Source organism: Mus caroli, unplaced genomic scaffold, assembly GCF_978045245.1.
Source record: "Mus caroli unplaced genomic scaffold, Mus_caroli_1 scaffold_8, whole genome shotgun sequence".
Lineage (NCBI taxonomy): Eukaryota > Metazoa > Chordata > Mammalia > Rodentia > Muridae > Mus > Mus caroli.
Genome location: NW_028227263.1, coordinates 46,318,480 through 46,335,902, shown reverse-complemented (window position 1 = coordinate 46,335,902; position 17,423 = coordinate 46,318,480). Strand labels below are relative to the sequence as shown.

General features: G+C 40.6%; 1 protein-coding gene across 3 annotated transcripts in view; it reads right to left on the bottom strand.

The window, feature by feature from the left end:
• Pold3 (DNA polymerase delta 3, accessory subunit) overlaps positions 1-17,423 on the bottom strand; it is a 39,222-nt gene that overhangs the window by 10,464 nt on the left and 11,335 nt on the right. For 2 of the 3 annotated variants that reach the window (XR_015047845.1, XM_021167307.3), the window contains exons 4-9: positions 15,692-15,731; positions 13,678-13,810; positions 7,448-7,709; positions 6,452-6,524; positions 3,368-3,530; positions 356-468 (exon numbers count right to left, since the gene is read on the bottom strand). Coding sequence is in view for 2 of the 3 variants with exons in the window: in XM_021167307.3 (XP_021022966.1) it covers positions 356-468; positions 3,368-3,530; positions 6,452-6,524; positions 7,448-7,709; positions 13,678-13,810; positions 15,692-15,731 (784 nt within the window). In the remaining variant the exon portion in view is untranslated. The remainder of the gene's footprint in view (positions 1-355; positions 469-3,367; positions 3,531-6,451; positions 6,525-7,447; positions 7,710-13,677; positions 13,811-15,691; positions 15,732-17,423) is intronic. The other variant, XM_021167304.3, reaches the window with a different exon arrangement.

Here is a 17,423-nt window from a genome sequence, read left to right as displayed (position 1 = left end):
CTATCCAGTCTTTCTACTAGTTCTGTGAGTGGAAGAAGTGTATACACATGTTTACGTGTGTGCAGGTGTACATGTAATTCTACAACATGCACACAAACAACCAAAGGAACACCAGCCTTAAAGAGAAAAAAAAGCTCTTAGTATGTGCAACAGAATTCACACTTTGTTTCATACATTTTCACAAGTTACCAAATGATCACTATTCTGATCAAGACTAAAGTAGATTTCAATGAGAACTGTTCTTTCATTGCTACAACTGCTGCTTTCATTGTAGTCCACAGTAAGTGACATTTTTAAGTCCTTGTGCACGAACCAAGAAATGATCCCCCTAACAAAAATTCTTAGCAATGCTTACCTTCATCTTCACTGCTATCAGACTGGGGAAGCTTGATTCTTCTTCTCTTTTTCTTCAGGTGTTCGGTTTCCTTTGCTTCCTCATCCGACAAGTCTACTCGCTTGCCCCTGCTGCTGTCAGGAATATGTTAAGCCCATTACACAGGTCGCATGTTTAAGTATGTGCATGTTCCTATGCGGCTTCTTTTAGAGCTCACAGTCTTAACTCCAGAGGGTAGAGATTTAACTCCTTTTTGTTTGTTTGACACACAGTTGCTTTTTGGTTTTGTTTTTTTTTCCTGACACAGGCTTTCTCTGTGTAGTCCTGGCTGGCCTCCAACTCAGAATTCCACCTGCCTCTCTCTGCCATGAGTGCTGAGATTAAAGGGCCGACACAGGGTTCTATGTAGTGCTGGCTGTCCTGGAACTCAATATATAGACCAAACTAGTCTCAAACCCACAGAAATCTTCTGCCCCTGCCTCTTAAATGGTTGACCACCATACCCAGTGAGAAGATTGGTTTTTTGGAGATATATGCTGTTATAACAACTATAGGGTGGCCAGAATAAAAGGTATCCCCAGTTCTCCATAGGCTAGTTTATCTAGAGTTTTCTAGATGCCCACCCCCAACCCCTGCTAACTGGCCTTTTACTCTTTTAACACACAATCAATAAGCAGCTAAGCAATCATAATGCAAAGACCAGGAAAGAAATGCTGTTCTCAAGAAGCTCTGGCAAGCACATGTCTATAATTTCAACAGAGGATCCTAAGGCCAACCCAGGCCTCATAAGTGAAACCTTGCTACAAAAAATGAACATGCTCTGGGCCAACTGCACTAGCTATTATACAACATGATAACATTTAAACACAAATAACTTTGTGGGACAGGACTGTTAAAAGCTAAGTAGATATTCAGCAGGTAGGAAGGGAAGACAACTATGCTAAAGTGAAAGAACAATGTGAACAAAGGCACAGACAAGTCCATAAAGTCATTCTAATGATGTAATAAAAACCTAGACTGTCTTGACATTATTCAGCCTCTGTCTGCTTTCTCCATTACAGCATTCACTTAATAAATAAGGGATTATTGTGTGTTTCAGACATATAGACATGTAAACCAGGGTTTTTTATCATTGAGTACCTGTCTTATTTCATTTTGAACATCATTTTTTTTTCCGATTTTAGCTAGGGAAAAACTAAAATAAACACAACGTAAGCCAAAAGAAATAAACATATTAGCAGAAAGCAATGAAATAGAAAAGAAAGAAAAATTTAAAAACCTTAAGTTGTTCTGTGAAAGAGAAAAGATTAATAAGCCTTTTACAAAAGAGGGAAAATGTACTTCCAAGTAAGAATAGAGAATAAAGGAATCTGTAGTCTTAACTATATAGTCTATAAATACTCCAAAAACAAGACTACATTATGAACAACTTTAATAAGCTCAGGCACTTGGAGGAAATAAATTCCTTTAAAAGCACAATTTATGTAAACCAATCCAAAAAAGAACTAGAAAATTTGAATAACACTATTTAAAGAAGCTTTCACACACAAAAATAAAAACCCTTCCTATAAAGAAAATCCAGGCAGATTCACTGGTAGATTTTATCATATTTAAATGTATTAGAAATATCTTTACATAGGGTCAGAGATGGCTCAGCAGACCAAGGTGCTTATTGCCAAATCTAATGAACTAAGTTCTATCCCAGGGTCCCACTTGGTGAAAATAGAAACTGACTCCCACAGGTGTGCCCTCTGTGCATGGTATGTACACATACCGCCTCCACTCACACTCACACACACACACACAGACAGACAACATAAAAATATAAAATAAAATTCACAAAGTCCCTTGGAAATTGGGTAACTCCTCTTAATTTATGAAGTTAACACAAGTTTGATAGTAAAGCCAGCCAATTACCAGGGAAGAAAACAGATGATATAAAATATAGACATTTGAGGATACAGATATCCTCAGAAATATAGAAACAACCCCCTCCTTCTAAGGTTATATCAACTGATCTAGCAGTGTGTAAAATAAACAAACTTGACCAGGGAGCTAATCCCAAGAATGCAAGGCTGGTTTAACACTTTCATGTCAATCACTATAATCCACCATCTTAGCAGAAAAAGGGTACAAGTCACCTCCATAAAAGCAGGAAGAGCATTAGAAATGTAAAAGCAATGGATAACGCCTCAGCAAACCCGGACTAGGACGCCGTCCTCCTCAGCCGGGTAAAGCACCCCCACTGAAACCTACACTTGACTGGCTGTTTAATGGTGGAATACCGAGTGCATGCCTGGTAAAAGCGTCTAACAGTCAGGGTTGTGATTATGGCTGGGGACATTTTAACCCACATATATCATGTGTTCCCAGGAGGTAGGGCCCACTGGACAGAGCCTTACCCCTCTGAAATGTCACTACTTTGTTGCTCCAACTTTACCACAAAAGTTGTTTCTTTGTGGGCCTATCAGTGCTGACAGTGTCCTTTAGAATTTCTTTCAACAGACTAATTCCTACCAGCTATGAGGTAGTGTCTCAAACTCCTGGATCCATTTTTAACAGCTTGTGTGCTTTTTATTTTCTTTTCTAATTACATTTTACCACTTGAAAAATAAACTCATTGATATAAAAAGAAAACAAAGAACTTCTTCTCTTAAACTGGACTGGAAACAGTAACTTCTCACTGGGTAATGTGATGTGAAACACACGCGCACACACACACAGAGGCACACTTACACAGTGTCTACACATTTAAACTCAAGTCTGGAGGCAAAGGCAATCAATTTGCTCCAATGGGGACAAAATACAGCCCTGGATTACAGCCCTGGATCCTAAATCCCCCAAGCCAGCTGCCCCTTGGTCCTAGCTCACTGGACCATCTGTGGGCTTCGGTCTGCATTCTCCTGGATGGTTACATCCCTAAAGCATTAAGTAGGATTTAATGCCAAGCTGAAAAGTGCCTGTTGCAGAAAGCCCATGCAGACCATCCCACTTCCACAAGACCCTCCCTCCCGGGACAGCATTTCCCACCACCTTTTCTCCTTCTGCTGCACCTTCCCAGGCTCGGACTTTCTGCTGGATTTCTTCTGAGCTGGGGGAGCTGCCAGCTTTGGTTCAGTGACAGACACTGGAGGTTGCTCCACTGTTTTTTCTTCCTTTACTGCTTGTTCTGAATCCAAATTGACTTTAAGTTTATCTACAAATAAAGTATAACAGATGATATGTAACCCATCATACAATATTAATCCATCATTCTGTGACAGACCACTGTGTGCCAGGTTAGGAGCAAGGGATAAAAAACAGCCCCTGTCCTAAAGGAGAGCACAGTTGCAGAAGAAAACATCTGCAATCTTCACTTCTGCTCCCCACTAATCTCTCATTACATCACAACTCGAAAGGACAGCAAACAAAGGCCTAACCTAAAAATACCAAATTCAGCTTTGGGGCTTTACAGTTTTAAAAATTCTATCTACTTCTTTAGTGCAGTATGTATTCTGGGTATGTGAACGCCATGGTACATGTATAAAGCTTAGAGGCTATGTTCTCTTCTGATACCATGCAAATCCCAGGAATCAAACTTGGGCCATCAGGCATGGCAGCCCCTAAGTTAAGATGTTAATTTCAAACAGAGCTGCAGATGGTCATGGTGTTCAAGAATACAGCTTAAAAATAGGTGACAGCTAAATTCGCAGCAACTTTTCTATTCTATTTCTTTTCTATTCCACCTTTAAAATATTACTTGTTTGTATGGGTATTTTATGTGTATGTATTATCTGTGCACCACATGCATGCCTGGTGCCTCTGGAGGCCAGAAGAGCATTAGATCCCCTGGGACTGCAGTTACAGATGGTTGTGAGCCACCATGTGAGTGCTGGGAATTGAACCCAGGACTTTAGAGAAGCAGCCAATGTTTTCAACTATTGAGCCCTGTATTCTCTCTCCAAGCCCTGTATTCTACCTTTGAATGCCTAGACGCTCCTATCTCACTACCACCTTCAATGATAAACCTGAATTAATTTAAATCCTGCTTCCCTCTGGGCAAGTCCAAAAAGTATTCTTCCTCTTTTGAGAACTGGAATAATATTCACAAAACTACTATCAGGCACAGACATTGAGTTACCCAAGGTCTCACTGAGAGGAAAAATAAGCTCTGGATATGAGCCTCAGTCAGCTCAACTTCTGGTCTGGGTCTCCACACTAAGCTGAGATAACAAACACACCTAAGCAGCCATGTAGGACAGAAAGGACCCAGCCAACAAAAAAAATACAGTAATGCATGATCTAGCCTAGTGCATACCCAGTGATAGCTTTTGATAGGCAAAGGCACAATATACAGTTAGAAAGCTATATACAGCAAGTGGTTCTTCAAAAAACAGTTTGGTTACCTGTTATGAAACTGCTTAATCCATCTACTATGTGGAAAACCACCTATCTTAGTCTTGGCTGATATATGTGCAGGTTAGTACAATAGTTGTGAAAAGCACACATATTCTTTGATAGTATAGATAATGGGTCAGAATGTAAAATATATTCATATTTTTGAGGGTTTGTGTGGGAAACCTAAATGGTAGACTTCACTAGCCCAGTAGTGCTATCATTGCTTCAATTTTCAATTCTGTGTTTCTTATCTGTGATCTTCAAACTTTCCCACTAAAGCATCCCAAATTGACTAGGAAAGTGAATATTTTGAAAGCAACAGAATTTCATTCTTTTAAAGGCTAAGTAAACTATCATTGTCTGCATCTATCTATGGGGGAAGATTTTTTTTTTGTTCTGTTTTCTGTTCTATCACCAATAGTAACAAGCACATAGTAAGTATTCAATTAACATTTTGTAATTTGACTTATTTTTTTTACTATTAGCAAATACTCACATATCTTACATATTTTAAAAACAACAAGCAAAAAATTCTTTACTTTGGACTACAGTAGCTCAGCAGTTGCAAGCATGCTCTAACTACCCTTCCCAGCAGCCACAGCAGGCAGCTCACAATGGCCTGTAATTCCAGCTCCGGAGGATCCCACACCTTCTGGTTTCCATGGTAAACTGCACTCATGTAAACATATCCCCACAGATATACACACATACAAATAATCAAAAACAGTTTTAAATAATTAAAATTCTTCACTGAATCTTAAGATTACAAACACATGAAACAACAACAAAAGCATCAACAGTACGGACTGGATACATGTCCCAGTACCAGGCAGGCAGGCTAATGACAGTGTGACGTGTTCCCAGCAGCAGCAACCTCCTATGCACCGTTCCGGCACTGCCATCAAAGCATGCTTCTGGATACCTTCTAGAGTACCTCACTTTCTACTCTCGCAATGGAAAATATCCCGAAAGCCTCCACAGCAAATAAAGCCCCATCACCCCAGTCGTCCTCGTGTACTGACCGATCACTATGGCAAAGCAGAACTCACATGAATTTTGCTTGGATAGGCAACAAAAGGCCACAGACCTCTGTGTGGTAAGTGCCCTGTGGTTTCTACATTCTTCCTGGTATTCTGCCACATACCCCCCAGGGGATGAATACTTGATATGAGAAGTATAAAAATAATGCAGCTATTGGCTCTTTCTATTAAAAAAGAATTCTTATTTAAATAAGAGATCTTTCCTCAAAAAAAAAAAAAAGATGCATTTAAATGGCCTAACCATTACTGCCTATATTCACATTGACATGTTATTTAGTGCTGTGAGTAACCTTAAAAACCAACTTAAGAAAGGCAAATATTTATTTTTGTGGTCCCTGGAGAGACAGTAGGAGTTAGGCTCACACCAAGCCCACTGATGCCAGTATCCATGGTATTAAGTGTAACTCCACACAGGCAGCCACTCTCTCATTTTAATTACCCATTTTCAAAAGCTCCATGAGTGATTGTTTTATTTTCTAAGGCAAAAAGTAAAAGCAGAAATAATATAAACTGCCCTCCAAGAGCTCTCAAGTACACCCAGAAAGTCTCCTGAGTGGTTGGTTACTTCATCAATATGATGAATTTGTTACAAAGAAGGAATGCCTGGATAGGCAAAAGCTATTCTAGCGGTCTCCACCTCAGCATCTGTGTTACCTGTAACGTTCACCTGTGAGTTCTAAGACATAAAGAACATGCTTACTCATTGCAGCTTTTCCAAAAAAGTTGCTCATCACATTCCCTTTTCCTGGTGCTTTGCCCCCAGCGGAAGATGCCTAAAAGCATAAAAAAGAAAACACAGAGACCAGGCCGTTAGTGCACAGAAAGGGTTCAATGTGAATTGTTCCTCATCTTCCCGTTTTCCCAACACAGAAGCTTGAAAACAGCAATGACAGGAAGGATCAGAAGCAACGAGAACTGCACTTTCTGGATTTTTAAAGCATTATCTTGGCATCTCTCTCTTTTCTTTTTGAGATAGAGCGTCATCATGCAGCCTCATCTTTCTGAATGCTGGGATAATAGGCATGCGCCATCAAATCCAGATACAGTTGTTTCCGTCAGTTAAGTTAGTTCACATTACTAGGCAGTAACAAGCAAAGAGAAATGAAGAATAAGGACAAGGACAAAAAGCACAAACCAGAGCAGGAATGTTAACTCTGCCAGGAAGGAAGATGCACACGGCAGGAATGTTAACTATGCCCAGAAGGAAGATGCATACGGCAACCCCAGCTACATGTTCTCAAATGTCACACCGCTGAGATACAAGTCCTCAAACTTGCAGGTTCTCAGGGTGATTTTTATGTACATTATTTCAATGGCTGTCACAACAATCTTAGTGAACAAGCCAGGTATCACCATTTTATAGAAAGCGAATCCAATCTTGTGAGAAGTACTATGGGGAAAAAGGACTATCAGAGGTGACATTAAACAGTAACTAAAATATGACTCAAACTACATAAGGCACAGTGACTCATGCTTCTTCCCAGCACTAGAGAGGCAGAGAGGGACAGAGCCTGAGTGTGAAGTCAGCCTAGACCTGATAGCAAGACCTCAAATAACCATAAATGTTCAAACTAAAGTAGACAACTCAGAACTGCTCATGGGACCTGTCCACACACAGGCTAGCATGGAAGCCATGAAGGCTTCCCGAGATCCATGTCCTGCTACAGAATAGCAGCGTCCTGGAAGGACAACTTACACTGGTTACTTCTCGGGCCTCTGGTTTGGTTTCCTTGTTGGTGTCCTGGGTTTTAGTAGCGGCTTTAGAGATTAACATTCCCATAATTCCTTTGGGCTGCTGGGAAGCCTGTTTGGAGGCAGGTGGACCATGGCCATTGGTAGTCAGCTCACTGGCTTGTGTCTCACTCGCTGCCTGAAGATTTGACTGCTCATACTTTCTGGAAGATGGGGATTCTGCAGGAGCTCTGGGGACTGCAGCTGCACACTGTATGGCACTAAACCTAAGGACAGAAGTGAGTATAAGATTAATGTCATTATCAAACCTCATTTTCAAACTCTGTGCCTTCTAGATATCTTTTCACATTAATATAAAACTAAGGAATTTAAAAACTACACTGATCATAGAAAAAAAAAGTTCCTATAAAACTCCATTTGGGTAAAGAACTAGGCAGTGTGGAGAAGAAATTTTGGCCTGTGGTTTGCACTTACCTAGTCAGGAGGCTAGTCCTCAATCAATCACATTCTAGCACATCATACTCCACACACTTGCTTTTTTGTTTGCTTGGGTTTTTCTCTTTTTGTTTTGGTTTTAGTCAGGGTCTCCCTATATAGCCTTTGCTGTCCTTGAATTCAATATATAGACCAATCTGCCAGCCTCTGCCCCCAGCCTCCACCAACCAGCATCTATACTTGTTTTTACTCACCTCCTATTCTCCAGCAAACAGTAATACTCTCACCATCCATAGGAAACCAGACGGTCCTCTGACCAAGTTCGAGGAGCATTAACTATCAACAGAATCAGAGCTAACAGCCATACATTACTAACCAACTTCTTGGCAACTGTCCTAGCCAGAGTGTGCCATGCTTTAAAGGGTGAAGTAGGGCTAGCCACTAGTTCCCATAAGTCATGCTCCTTCGTATCCATTTGTTTCTCACTTCTAAAAATACCAACTCAGTCCAGGGAGCAACCCAGCAAAGGCTAGTGATGTCTGGGAACAGTCTGCATAGCATATTACTGGGAATAGTCCACCTCTTAGTCTGCAGTAAGTACCAATGTGCCTACTTCACATGTCTCTAATGCAACATTGCACGATGCGCATGGGAACCTACTCAGCCTTCTCAGGCGTCAGGCAGAAGGCAGAGTGCCCCAGCTTTTCCTAATTAAGAAAACATTTTACTTCCCAGTGCTTTGCTTATGGGGGTAGGTGAAAGTTCCCTGGAGGGACTCTTCATTCTTTGTATTATAGGAACTCAGCATTCAGTTGGGCAGAATGACTGGTTTGCAGATCGGGGGAGCTTCTGGCTTCCCTTTCTTCTTTAGTGTATCACCTCAACTTGAAAAAGAAATGCAGAAACCATGTGGAGATAGGAGCTATTAAAAACTAACGAGAATAACTGCCTTCGCAAATGGTCACCGACAGTATTTCGTTTCAGAAATAACTTTTGACTAAGTAGCTTCAGAGCAGCACAGATCTTCCACTGAGTCACTATGGCCACTCAGAACACCTCTGGTTGAAGAGAGCAGACAGAAAGCATTGACTTTTACCCACTGGTCCTCCTCTCTGGCCTTGAAGCGCTTCCAGGTACAATGGAAAAGGCGATGTTTTATTTTACTGTCAGCATCTAAAGTTGGCCCTAAGACAACTCTTTATTTAGTCTGCATTCCACATCTTAGGATGAGGACCAGCAAGTGGCAACCAGGAAGAGACCAGGTTAGGCTGCTCACCCTGAAATCTCACTCCCTTGCTTTCACAGCAGTTTCTAAAACACAGCGGATCTCAGGAGGCTCACAAGTCTTAGGAACAAGCACAAATGTTTTTATTGGAGGTAAACTCTCCTGTTTTCCTCTCCTCTCCTCCTACTTTATGTTCCACCCCCTCCCCCAGATAAGACAAGATGGTTAGCTGGGCAGTGGCAACACACACCTTTAATCCCAGCACTTGGGAGGCAGAGGCAGGTGGATTTCTGAGTTCGAGGCCAGCCTGGTTTACAGAGTGAGTTCCAGGACAGCCAGAGCTACACAGAAAAACCCTATCTCTAACCCCCCTCCCTCAAAGATGAGATGGTTAATCTCTCAGTTGTCAAAGAGATGAGATTTAGCATCTCCTGGGAGTCTAGCCTCTAGGCAGAGCTGTAAGGGAATACCTTGACTTGGTTAGGTAGGAAGCCCTGCCCACTATGGAAAGGTGGCACCTTTCCTGGAAGGAGATCCTGGGCTATATAAAAGGAGACTGTGAGCTGAGCATGCTTTCACTGCTCTCTGGTTTTTGACTAGGACTATGATATGACGAGCTGCTTCAAGAACCTGCAGCCTTGACTTCCCCACCATAATGGACTGTGCCACTGAATTGTAAGCCAGAATAAAACCTTTCTCCTTAAAGTTTACTTTTGTCAGCAACAGGAAGCTAAGACATGATCTGGGGTCTCATGCAGTACAGGCTCGCCTCAGATGCCTACATAATTGAGGATGATGTTGAACTACTACTCAGCTTGCCTCTACCTCCCAAGTGCTGGGGTCAAAGGATGCACCATCATGCCTGGCTAATTCTCAAATTCACAGAGATGTTCAGTATTAGTAGAGTTCATTGCAATGTTTTCTTTATGAATCATATTTTTACTTGCCCTGGTATTTTTGTGCACAGAACTGAGCCGTTCTCAACTTGTGTGTCATAACCTGCTTGGGGATCAAATGACCCTTTCACAGGAGTTGCCAATTAGATATTTATATTATGATTCTTCTTTTTTTTTTTTTCTTTTTGGTTTTTCGAGACAGGGTTTCTCTGTATAGTTCTGGCTGTCCTGGAACTCACTCTGTAGCCCAGGCTGGCCTCAAACTCAGAAATTCTCCTGCCTTTGCCTCCCAAGTGCTGGGATCAAAGGCATGTGCCACCACACTCGGCTGTATATTATGATTCTTAACAGTAGCAAAATTACAGTTATGAAGTAGCAATGAAATAATTTTATGGCTGGGGTTGTGAGACCCCGACTTAAAAGCATTTCTCCCCTGAAAGGTAAAGCCCCTGGTTGTTTCCCAAGCTTGTTTTCCCTGATCTCTAAAAATACAGCTAGAAAGAAGCTCTTTGTTCTCTATAGCCAGCAAAAAGCTTTTTTTGTTTCAATACCTTACAATCAGAGATGCGATAATTGTAAAAAGACCTAGCCAGGCGCTTGTCTGGCTCCCTGTGCCAAGGACACCCCTCCCTCTCACCCCACCCCCAGTAGCCAGACTCCTCCCAATTTCTCACTTTTCCTTTAAAAGCTCCCTACACTGCTCAGCGCAAGGAGTTCGTCCTCAGCTAGCTGATAAAACCTCTTGCAGTTTGCATCAGGTGTGGTTTTCTCTCGAGTCATTGGGGTGCCGGCCAGCTCATCCCGGGACTTGAGCGGAGGCCCAGCTTCAGGGGTCTTACAGGGTCACCACAACCTGAGGAAGTGTATTGGCAGCGCAGCGTTAGGAAGGCTGAGGACCACTGCTAAACTCCCGAGCAGCTTTTACTCTTCCTTGTTTACTTGCTGAACATTAACAGAAGCTGTTTTATCTCAGGTTGGATATGAGTCATCTTGACATGCCACAAGATTTTAATACAGATTATTTTTTTTAAAAAATTAAATGTTTTACATAAAATTAGCAAAGTATTTTTTTCTTGAAATTGTTCTCTAAAACAGGGAACTTATAAATTGTTTTCTGGCTATATACCTATTTAGTAAATATTCGAATGCCCATATTATTCAAATTTTAAAATAAAGAGACAAAACAAAACAAACAAAAAACCCAAAACAAAACAAAACCCTAACCAACCCACCATAATGCCCATTATTAATAGAGTCAACATTAGTTCCTGTGTGCTAGGTTAACTGACAGGAATCCTAATCAGATGGTAAAGAAAACACAGTTGGCAATTCTCTATCAATTTCTCCAGATCTGTCTCTATCAGTTATCCCACCGCCTCCCTGTCTTCAACCACTCCTCTCTGACTCCTACCTAACAACCCAATGTAAGTCATCCTCTTGCTGTGTGGCCTGACTAGTCTGGTACTAAGTAACAAATTGGCCTGAATTCAGTGATCCCCTGCCTCAGTACAAGTCTTGCAATGATTTCTGTGGTTCGGCTTTATTTTATTTTGAAGTGCTGAGACAGAACTCAGGGCCTTATGAAGCAAGCCCTACCACTGAGCCACATCCCCTTAACTCTAAAATTATATGTGTGTGTGTGTGACACACACACACACATACACACATACACATAATTTCAAAGTTTCAATTTCTCCTTAGCTTTGGTCCTACTTGCCCTCCATTTCAGTCTCATTTTCTGGAAATATTTATCCACACTGACAGTCTCACTTCTTCCTGCCTCACTCAGCTGGATCAGTCTGACCCCTACACTGAAGCTCTCGAAGAAGGTCATCACCACATCCGATGGCTAGCTTCCATCTCTATCTGACCTGCTTCTCTTGAAGCATCCATTAGTACCCCTTTCTTGAAACTTGGCCCTCAGCTTCCACTTCACTGGATGCTTCCTCTTAGACCCCTCTTTTTCGGTCCATTCATTAAAATGAAGAGCGACCACAAAGAGTACTTACTATGTGTGGAACACAGCTCTAAGAGCGCCACGCCTCTCAGTTTACTCAATCCTTGATTACACGTAAGACCGCCTCTACTTTACCATACATAAGAAAATAGAATCACCAAGAGGCTAAATATTTTATCCAAAGTCAGATGGCTGGTAAAAATTGTAACCTTCAGTTTTATTTTCTGTTCTTGCTTCATTCCACTCTCTCTCTTCACAGATCTATCTGCTGCCCTGGCCCAGCAGCTTACCTGAACCCCAACTCCTCTGTTCACCTTGAGAGTTAACCACTGCAATAAATACCCTTACTTGAGATTATCAGCAAATCTACATATCCAAACCCCAGCCGCTTTTCTCAGGATCAAGCCTAAACTCATGCGAGAGTCTGACTCCAGTCTTCTAGTTACTTCCCACCTGTCTGTCACCCTATGCTTTAGCCACAGACAATGATTACACAATGTCATGTTTCTCTCTCAGCTCTCTTTACTCTGACACTACCATCTGACAATTTCTACTGGACCTTTGAGTCTCAACCTAGATGCCTTAACCTTTTGGAAAAGCCACCTCTGTTTTCCCCTCACTCCACCCATCCAGAATCTGGTAATAAATGTCTGTCTCCAAAATTGTTTCATGCCATTCCTCTTGATAGCACTGTACTGAAATGCTATCTCTTGTGGGCCACCAACCTCAGGACCAGGTACTAGGCTTCAAAAGTGTGTAACAACTCAATGGTACACATCAGACATACACCAAACAAATTCAAATTATCTTTTAATTAATTAATTTGATATTATATGTTAAGAGTGTTTGGCCAGCATGTATGTCTGTACCCCATATGCACACCCAAGGAGGCCAGAAGGTATTAGATCCCCTGGAACTGGGGCTATAGATGGTTGTAAGCCACCATGTAGGGGACTAGGAATTGATCCTGGGTCCCCTGCACAATCAATAAGTATACTAAAATACTGAGCCACCTTTCCAGCCCATAAATTTAAATTATAATTAAATCAAAGTGGTAGATACCCAAGAATATTTTTAAAGAACTGACTTGAACCCTCAGTACAATCTCACAAAGTAGGAATTATCACAACTGATTTAAAGATGAAGAAACCAAAGCTTCTAGAAAGTACTAAGTAATTTGTCCAAAGCCACTGAGCTATTAAGTAGCAAAACATGACTAAAACCTATGATTATCAGTGTCTAAAACCCACACACATCATAGCCTGCCACTGTCCAGTGCCCTGAAGAACAAAAGATTTATAAGATCTGATCTTGGCTATGAGCTTTGGGGACAAGTTACTTTTGCCTGGAAGGAACAGGACGTCAAATTTAAGAACAGTTTTTTGAAGGGCAACATTTAATCTAGCTCCTAAAGGATGGGTAAGAGTTAGACAAGCAGAGACTAGAGCAAAGGGATAGAGGGGACACAACAAACATCTCTGGTGGTGATGACAGGATAAATATATGAGAAATAGATTTATGGGGAGTCCAGTGGGGTTTCAATATGGGTTGTGGCTGCTATTTTTCACCTTATGATGTACTAATAAAACTAGGCATGTGTCTTACTACAAGATAAATGGGGTTTTACTAGACTTGGCACTCACTCTTAAGAGGCAGCCACTGTGTAAACACCTTACAAAATCAATTCGTAAAGAAGCCCACAAGAACATTAAGGAGCTTACTTGCTGCAGTTCTGCAAATTGCTTTTAAGGATGTCATAGTCGGTATTGAACAGAGGCCCACTGTCCTTTAGCATAGCTTTCTGGATGCTGTACACATGGATGCTGGCAGTCACAGCTAACTTGGACTTCACTGCTACAAGTCAACAGGAAAAGCAGTCTGTTAATACACAACTTCATAGCTTGTGGGGACTTTAACAAGAAACTCTTCTGCACCAGACCATTTGCTATCTATGGTGGTCCAAAACCTCTAACAGGCCAAACAGCTAAAAAGAAAGTAGAAGAACATGAAGCTCTGTCTGCAGTGGGACATGTTGGTACTGAGTCGTTTCCCAGCCCAGCACCTGAGAGGGTGTCAGCAAACAGTGACTGATGACCAATGATGACTGTGAAGCTTTGTGCTCATCAGTTAAGTACTCTCTACCTGAGAAGACTTATCTCTACCAAGGCTTACTTGTATGTTTCAATTTCAGCATACAGAAAGCAGCTACATAATAGTATTACTAATGAACTGAGTCTACAGAACAAAATTAAAAGACCATTGTCATAGGAGTAAACTATGGATTCTACAAGGAAAGAACAGTGCCTAACTTGTTCACTGTCCCCACAGCCTAGCACAGAGTTGGGGACATATTAACCACTACATATTATGCAGTTTCTTAACATTTCCTTTTTAACCAGAGATTTTTATGTGCATATATATATACATACATATATATATATGTATATATATATATACACACATACACACAAACACACACATTTTCATATATATGTAAATATACAATTTAAATATTTATTGATAGTCATAAAGAATTTTATTTTAAAACAACCCTTTTGGCATATACAAAATAATAATTTTATTATCAAAGATGAAAACAAATTTAACATACTACTGAAACAAATATGTGTGTTTATTTTTATACAAAGCATCTTGGCTGAATATTTGATCCTGCAGAATGCAACACATACCAATGTTTTTTTAGCTGATCAATATTTTGCTTTTATAACCATCAGTGCTAACAACACTACCACTTTGCAGAAATACAAAGTACAAAATAGAAGAGGTAAATTTAGGCCATTTCAGATTTGTTAAGAAACCCTGTTCTAATTCAAGCTGAAATTTCTAAATATTTAAAAATAAATAAATAAAAATAAATAAAACAAGGAACAACTCAAATAGCATGTTTTATCTAATATCTAATAATAAATAGCATGTTTTAGAATCTAATATTCTAACATAAATACAATCCCAAACACACTAATTTGATGCTTACACACTAAGGAACGATGGTAGGAAAAATACTAATTCTTTGTTTTTCATAATTAAATGAAATAATTAATTAAAGTATCATGTTTCTGTAAGAGCACAGAAGTTTCCATATACAGTGAATAGACTACAGCTGAGAACATCCACCACGGCATGTGCCATACACAGCCTCAAGCCTGGGCCTCGGTGGGTCAGGCTATCCTCACTGGTATTACATGGCAGGCAGGGTGGCACACAATGCAAAGAGCACTGACCATGTGCTCAGAACTAGGCTGCAGTGAGGCTACATCATGTAACATGCCTGAGCACTGCCATGAAACTCACGTTCTGTGGGCTCATCATCCCACATACACTGCTACATTCACTGTCTACCACACTGGGTAGTTTATTAAGTCTTGGTTGTTATGAGCTCAGTTTGATAATCTTTTTTGCAGGGTCTAGATTCGGTTTTTCATCCCCACATAGTATCACAATCCACAACTTAAGGAGCCATGTCATCTGGAACTCATGACAATATTTTTATGTCTGTCATGAGTCTTGAAATCCTGTCAAAGATGTACTTTATATATGTCAGCCTTAAAAATGGGAAGTTAGGCAAATATAAGAAGACTAACGATTCAAAAACCATTAGTAAAAAGGAATATAAGACTGTCTGGTTAAATAGCCAAATACACTTTATACAGACTGTACCCAACCAATGCCGTAAGAGGCAAAGCGAAAAGTTTACTCAGCTGCTCAAATTCTTACCTTCCAGTTTATCTTCTCTCACTACTGCAACCTTGTGGCACTGTAAGGAACAACAATTCATCAGTAGTGAAGTTACAGAACTCAGAATTTCAGCTTCTTTGACTCAGCTATGAAATTAGAAAAACACTGGGTACCCTGAAAATACACTACAGTATAGGGCAGTCTGACTAATTTTTAAATGGCATATTTTACATCATCTTGAAAAGAGATTAAGGAAAATGAGAGGCCAGCCTCAGTACTTTTATGAAACAAAATTAACTCAAACAGTGTAAGAACAATTTTTAGTAAATGATTGAATGATAACTGGTATATAATCTATGGAACTAAATAAGTTAGATCTGGTTATTCTGCTGTACTCATAGACTGTCATCAAGGAGGCTTCATCCAGCAACTGATAGAACCAGATGCAGAGACCCAAGTATTATACAGAGTTCAGGGAGTCCTGAACAAGAGGAGGAGGAAGGATTGTAGGAACCAAAGGAGTCAAGGACACCACAAGAAAACCTGAAGAATCAACTAACCTGCACTCAACCAGGACTCATAGAGGCTCAGAGACTGAACTGACAATCAGGGAGCCTGCATGGGACTGGCCTAAGTCCTCGTGTGTGTGTGTGCGTGTGTGCGTGCGTGCTACAGGATTGCCTCATCCAGCCTTTATTATTGCAACTATCGTCCAACCTAATCTTATTGCAACTTGATATGCCATGTTTGGTTGATATCCCTGGGAGGACTGCCCTTTCCTGAAGAACTGAATTTAAATAGATCGTAAATTGGTAAATTGCCACAATGAGTGGTTTAAGCAGACTATATGCTACAGGGGAAAAAAAAAAAAAAACTTGCAAAGTAAAAAATTCTTGAAAGAAATTTCAGTAATTGTTAGTAAAAATATTCATTTTTTTCCTCTAAATCTTATATTTGGCTACAGCAATAAGTATTTATGTCAGTGTTAAAAATACACCAAAATCCTTAATATAAAAGAGCAATATAAAAAAAAATCAAGCAAGCTCGGGCGGTGGTGGCGCACGCCTTTAATCCCAGCACTTGGGGAGGCAGAGGCAGGCGGATTTTTGAGTTCGAGGCCAGCCTGGTCTACAGAGTGAGTTCCAGGACAGCCAGGGCTACACAGAGAAACCCTGTCTCGAAAAACCAAAAAAAAAAAAAAAAAAAAAAAAAAAATCAAGCAAGCTTTTTTTGGTTGGTTGGTTGGTTTTTAGGAGACAGAAATTCACATTGCTCAAGCTGGCCTCAAACTCAAAAACTCCTGCTTCAGGTTCTCAAGTGGTGCCAATTACAGTGTGAGCCACCATGTTTGGCAGCAAAATAATTTGTACTTGTTTTGGTGTTTCAGTACTGATGGTCAAACCCAGAACCTTGTACATGCTAGGCAACTGCTCTACCACTGAGCTATCTCAAATATATCAAAAAAAGCTTTTTAAAAATGTAGTCATAAACTTGAATTACAAAAATTCATGGATTCTTCTTGTTGGTTCTTTTTCTAGTTAAAAAATGAAGTAAGGCAACAGCTCAGTTGCTAAAATAATTGCCATGCAAGCATGAGGATCTAAGCTCGACTCCCAGTGTCCGTGTAAAAAGATCGGCATGGTAGGACCAATTATAATTTGAATGCTGAGGAGACAGACAGGAGGATCCCGGAGGCCACTGGCCACCAGCTTAAGCCAAATCAGCAAGCTTCAGGTTCCAGGCTTGTCTCAAAAAACAGAGTAGACAACTC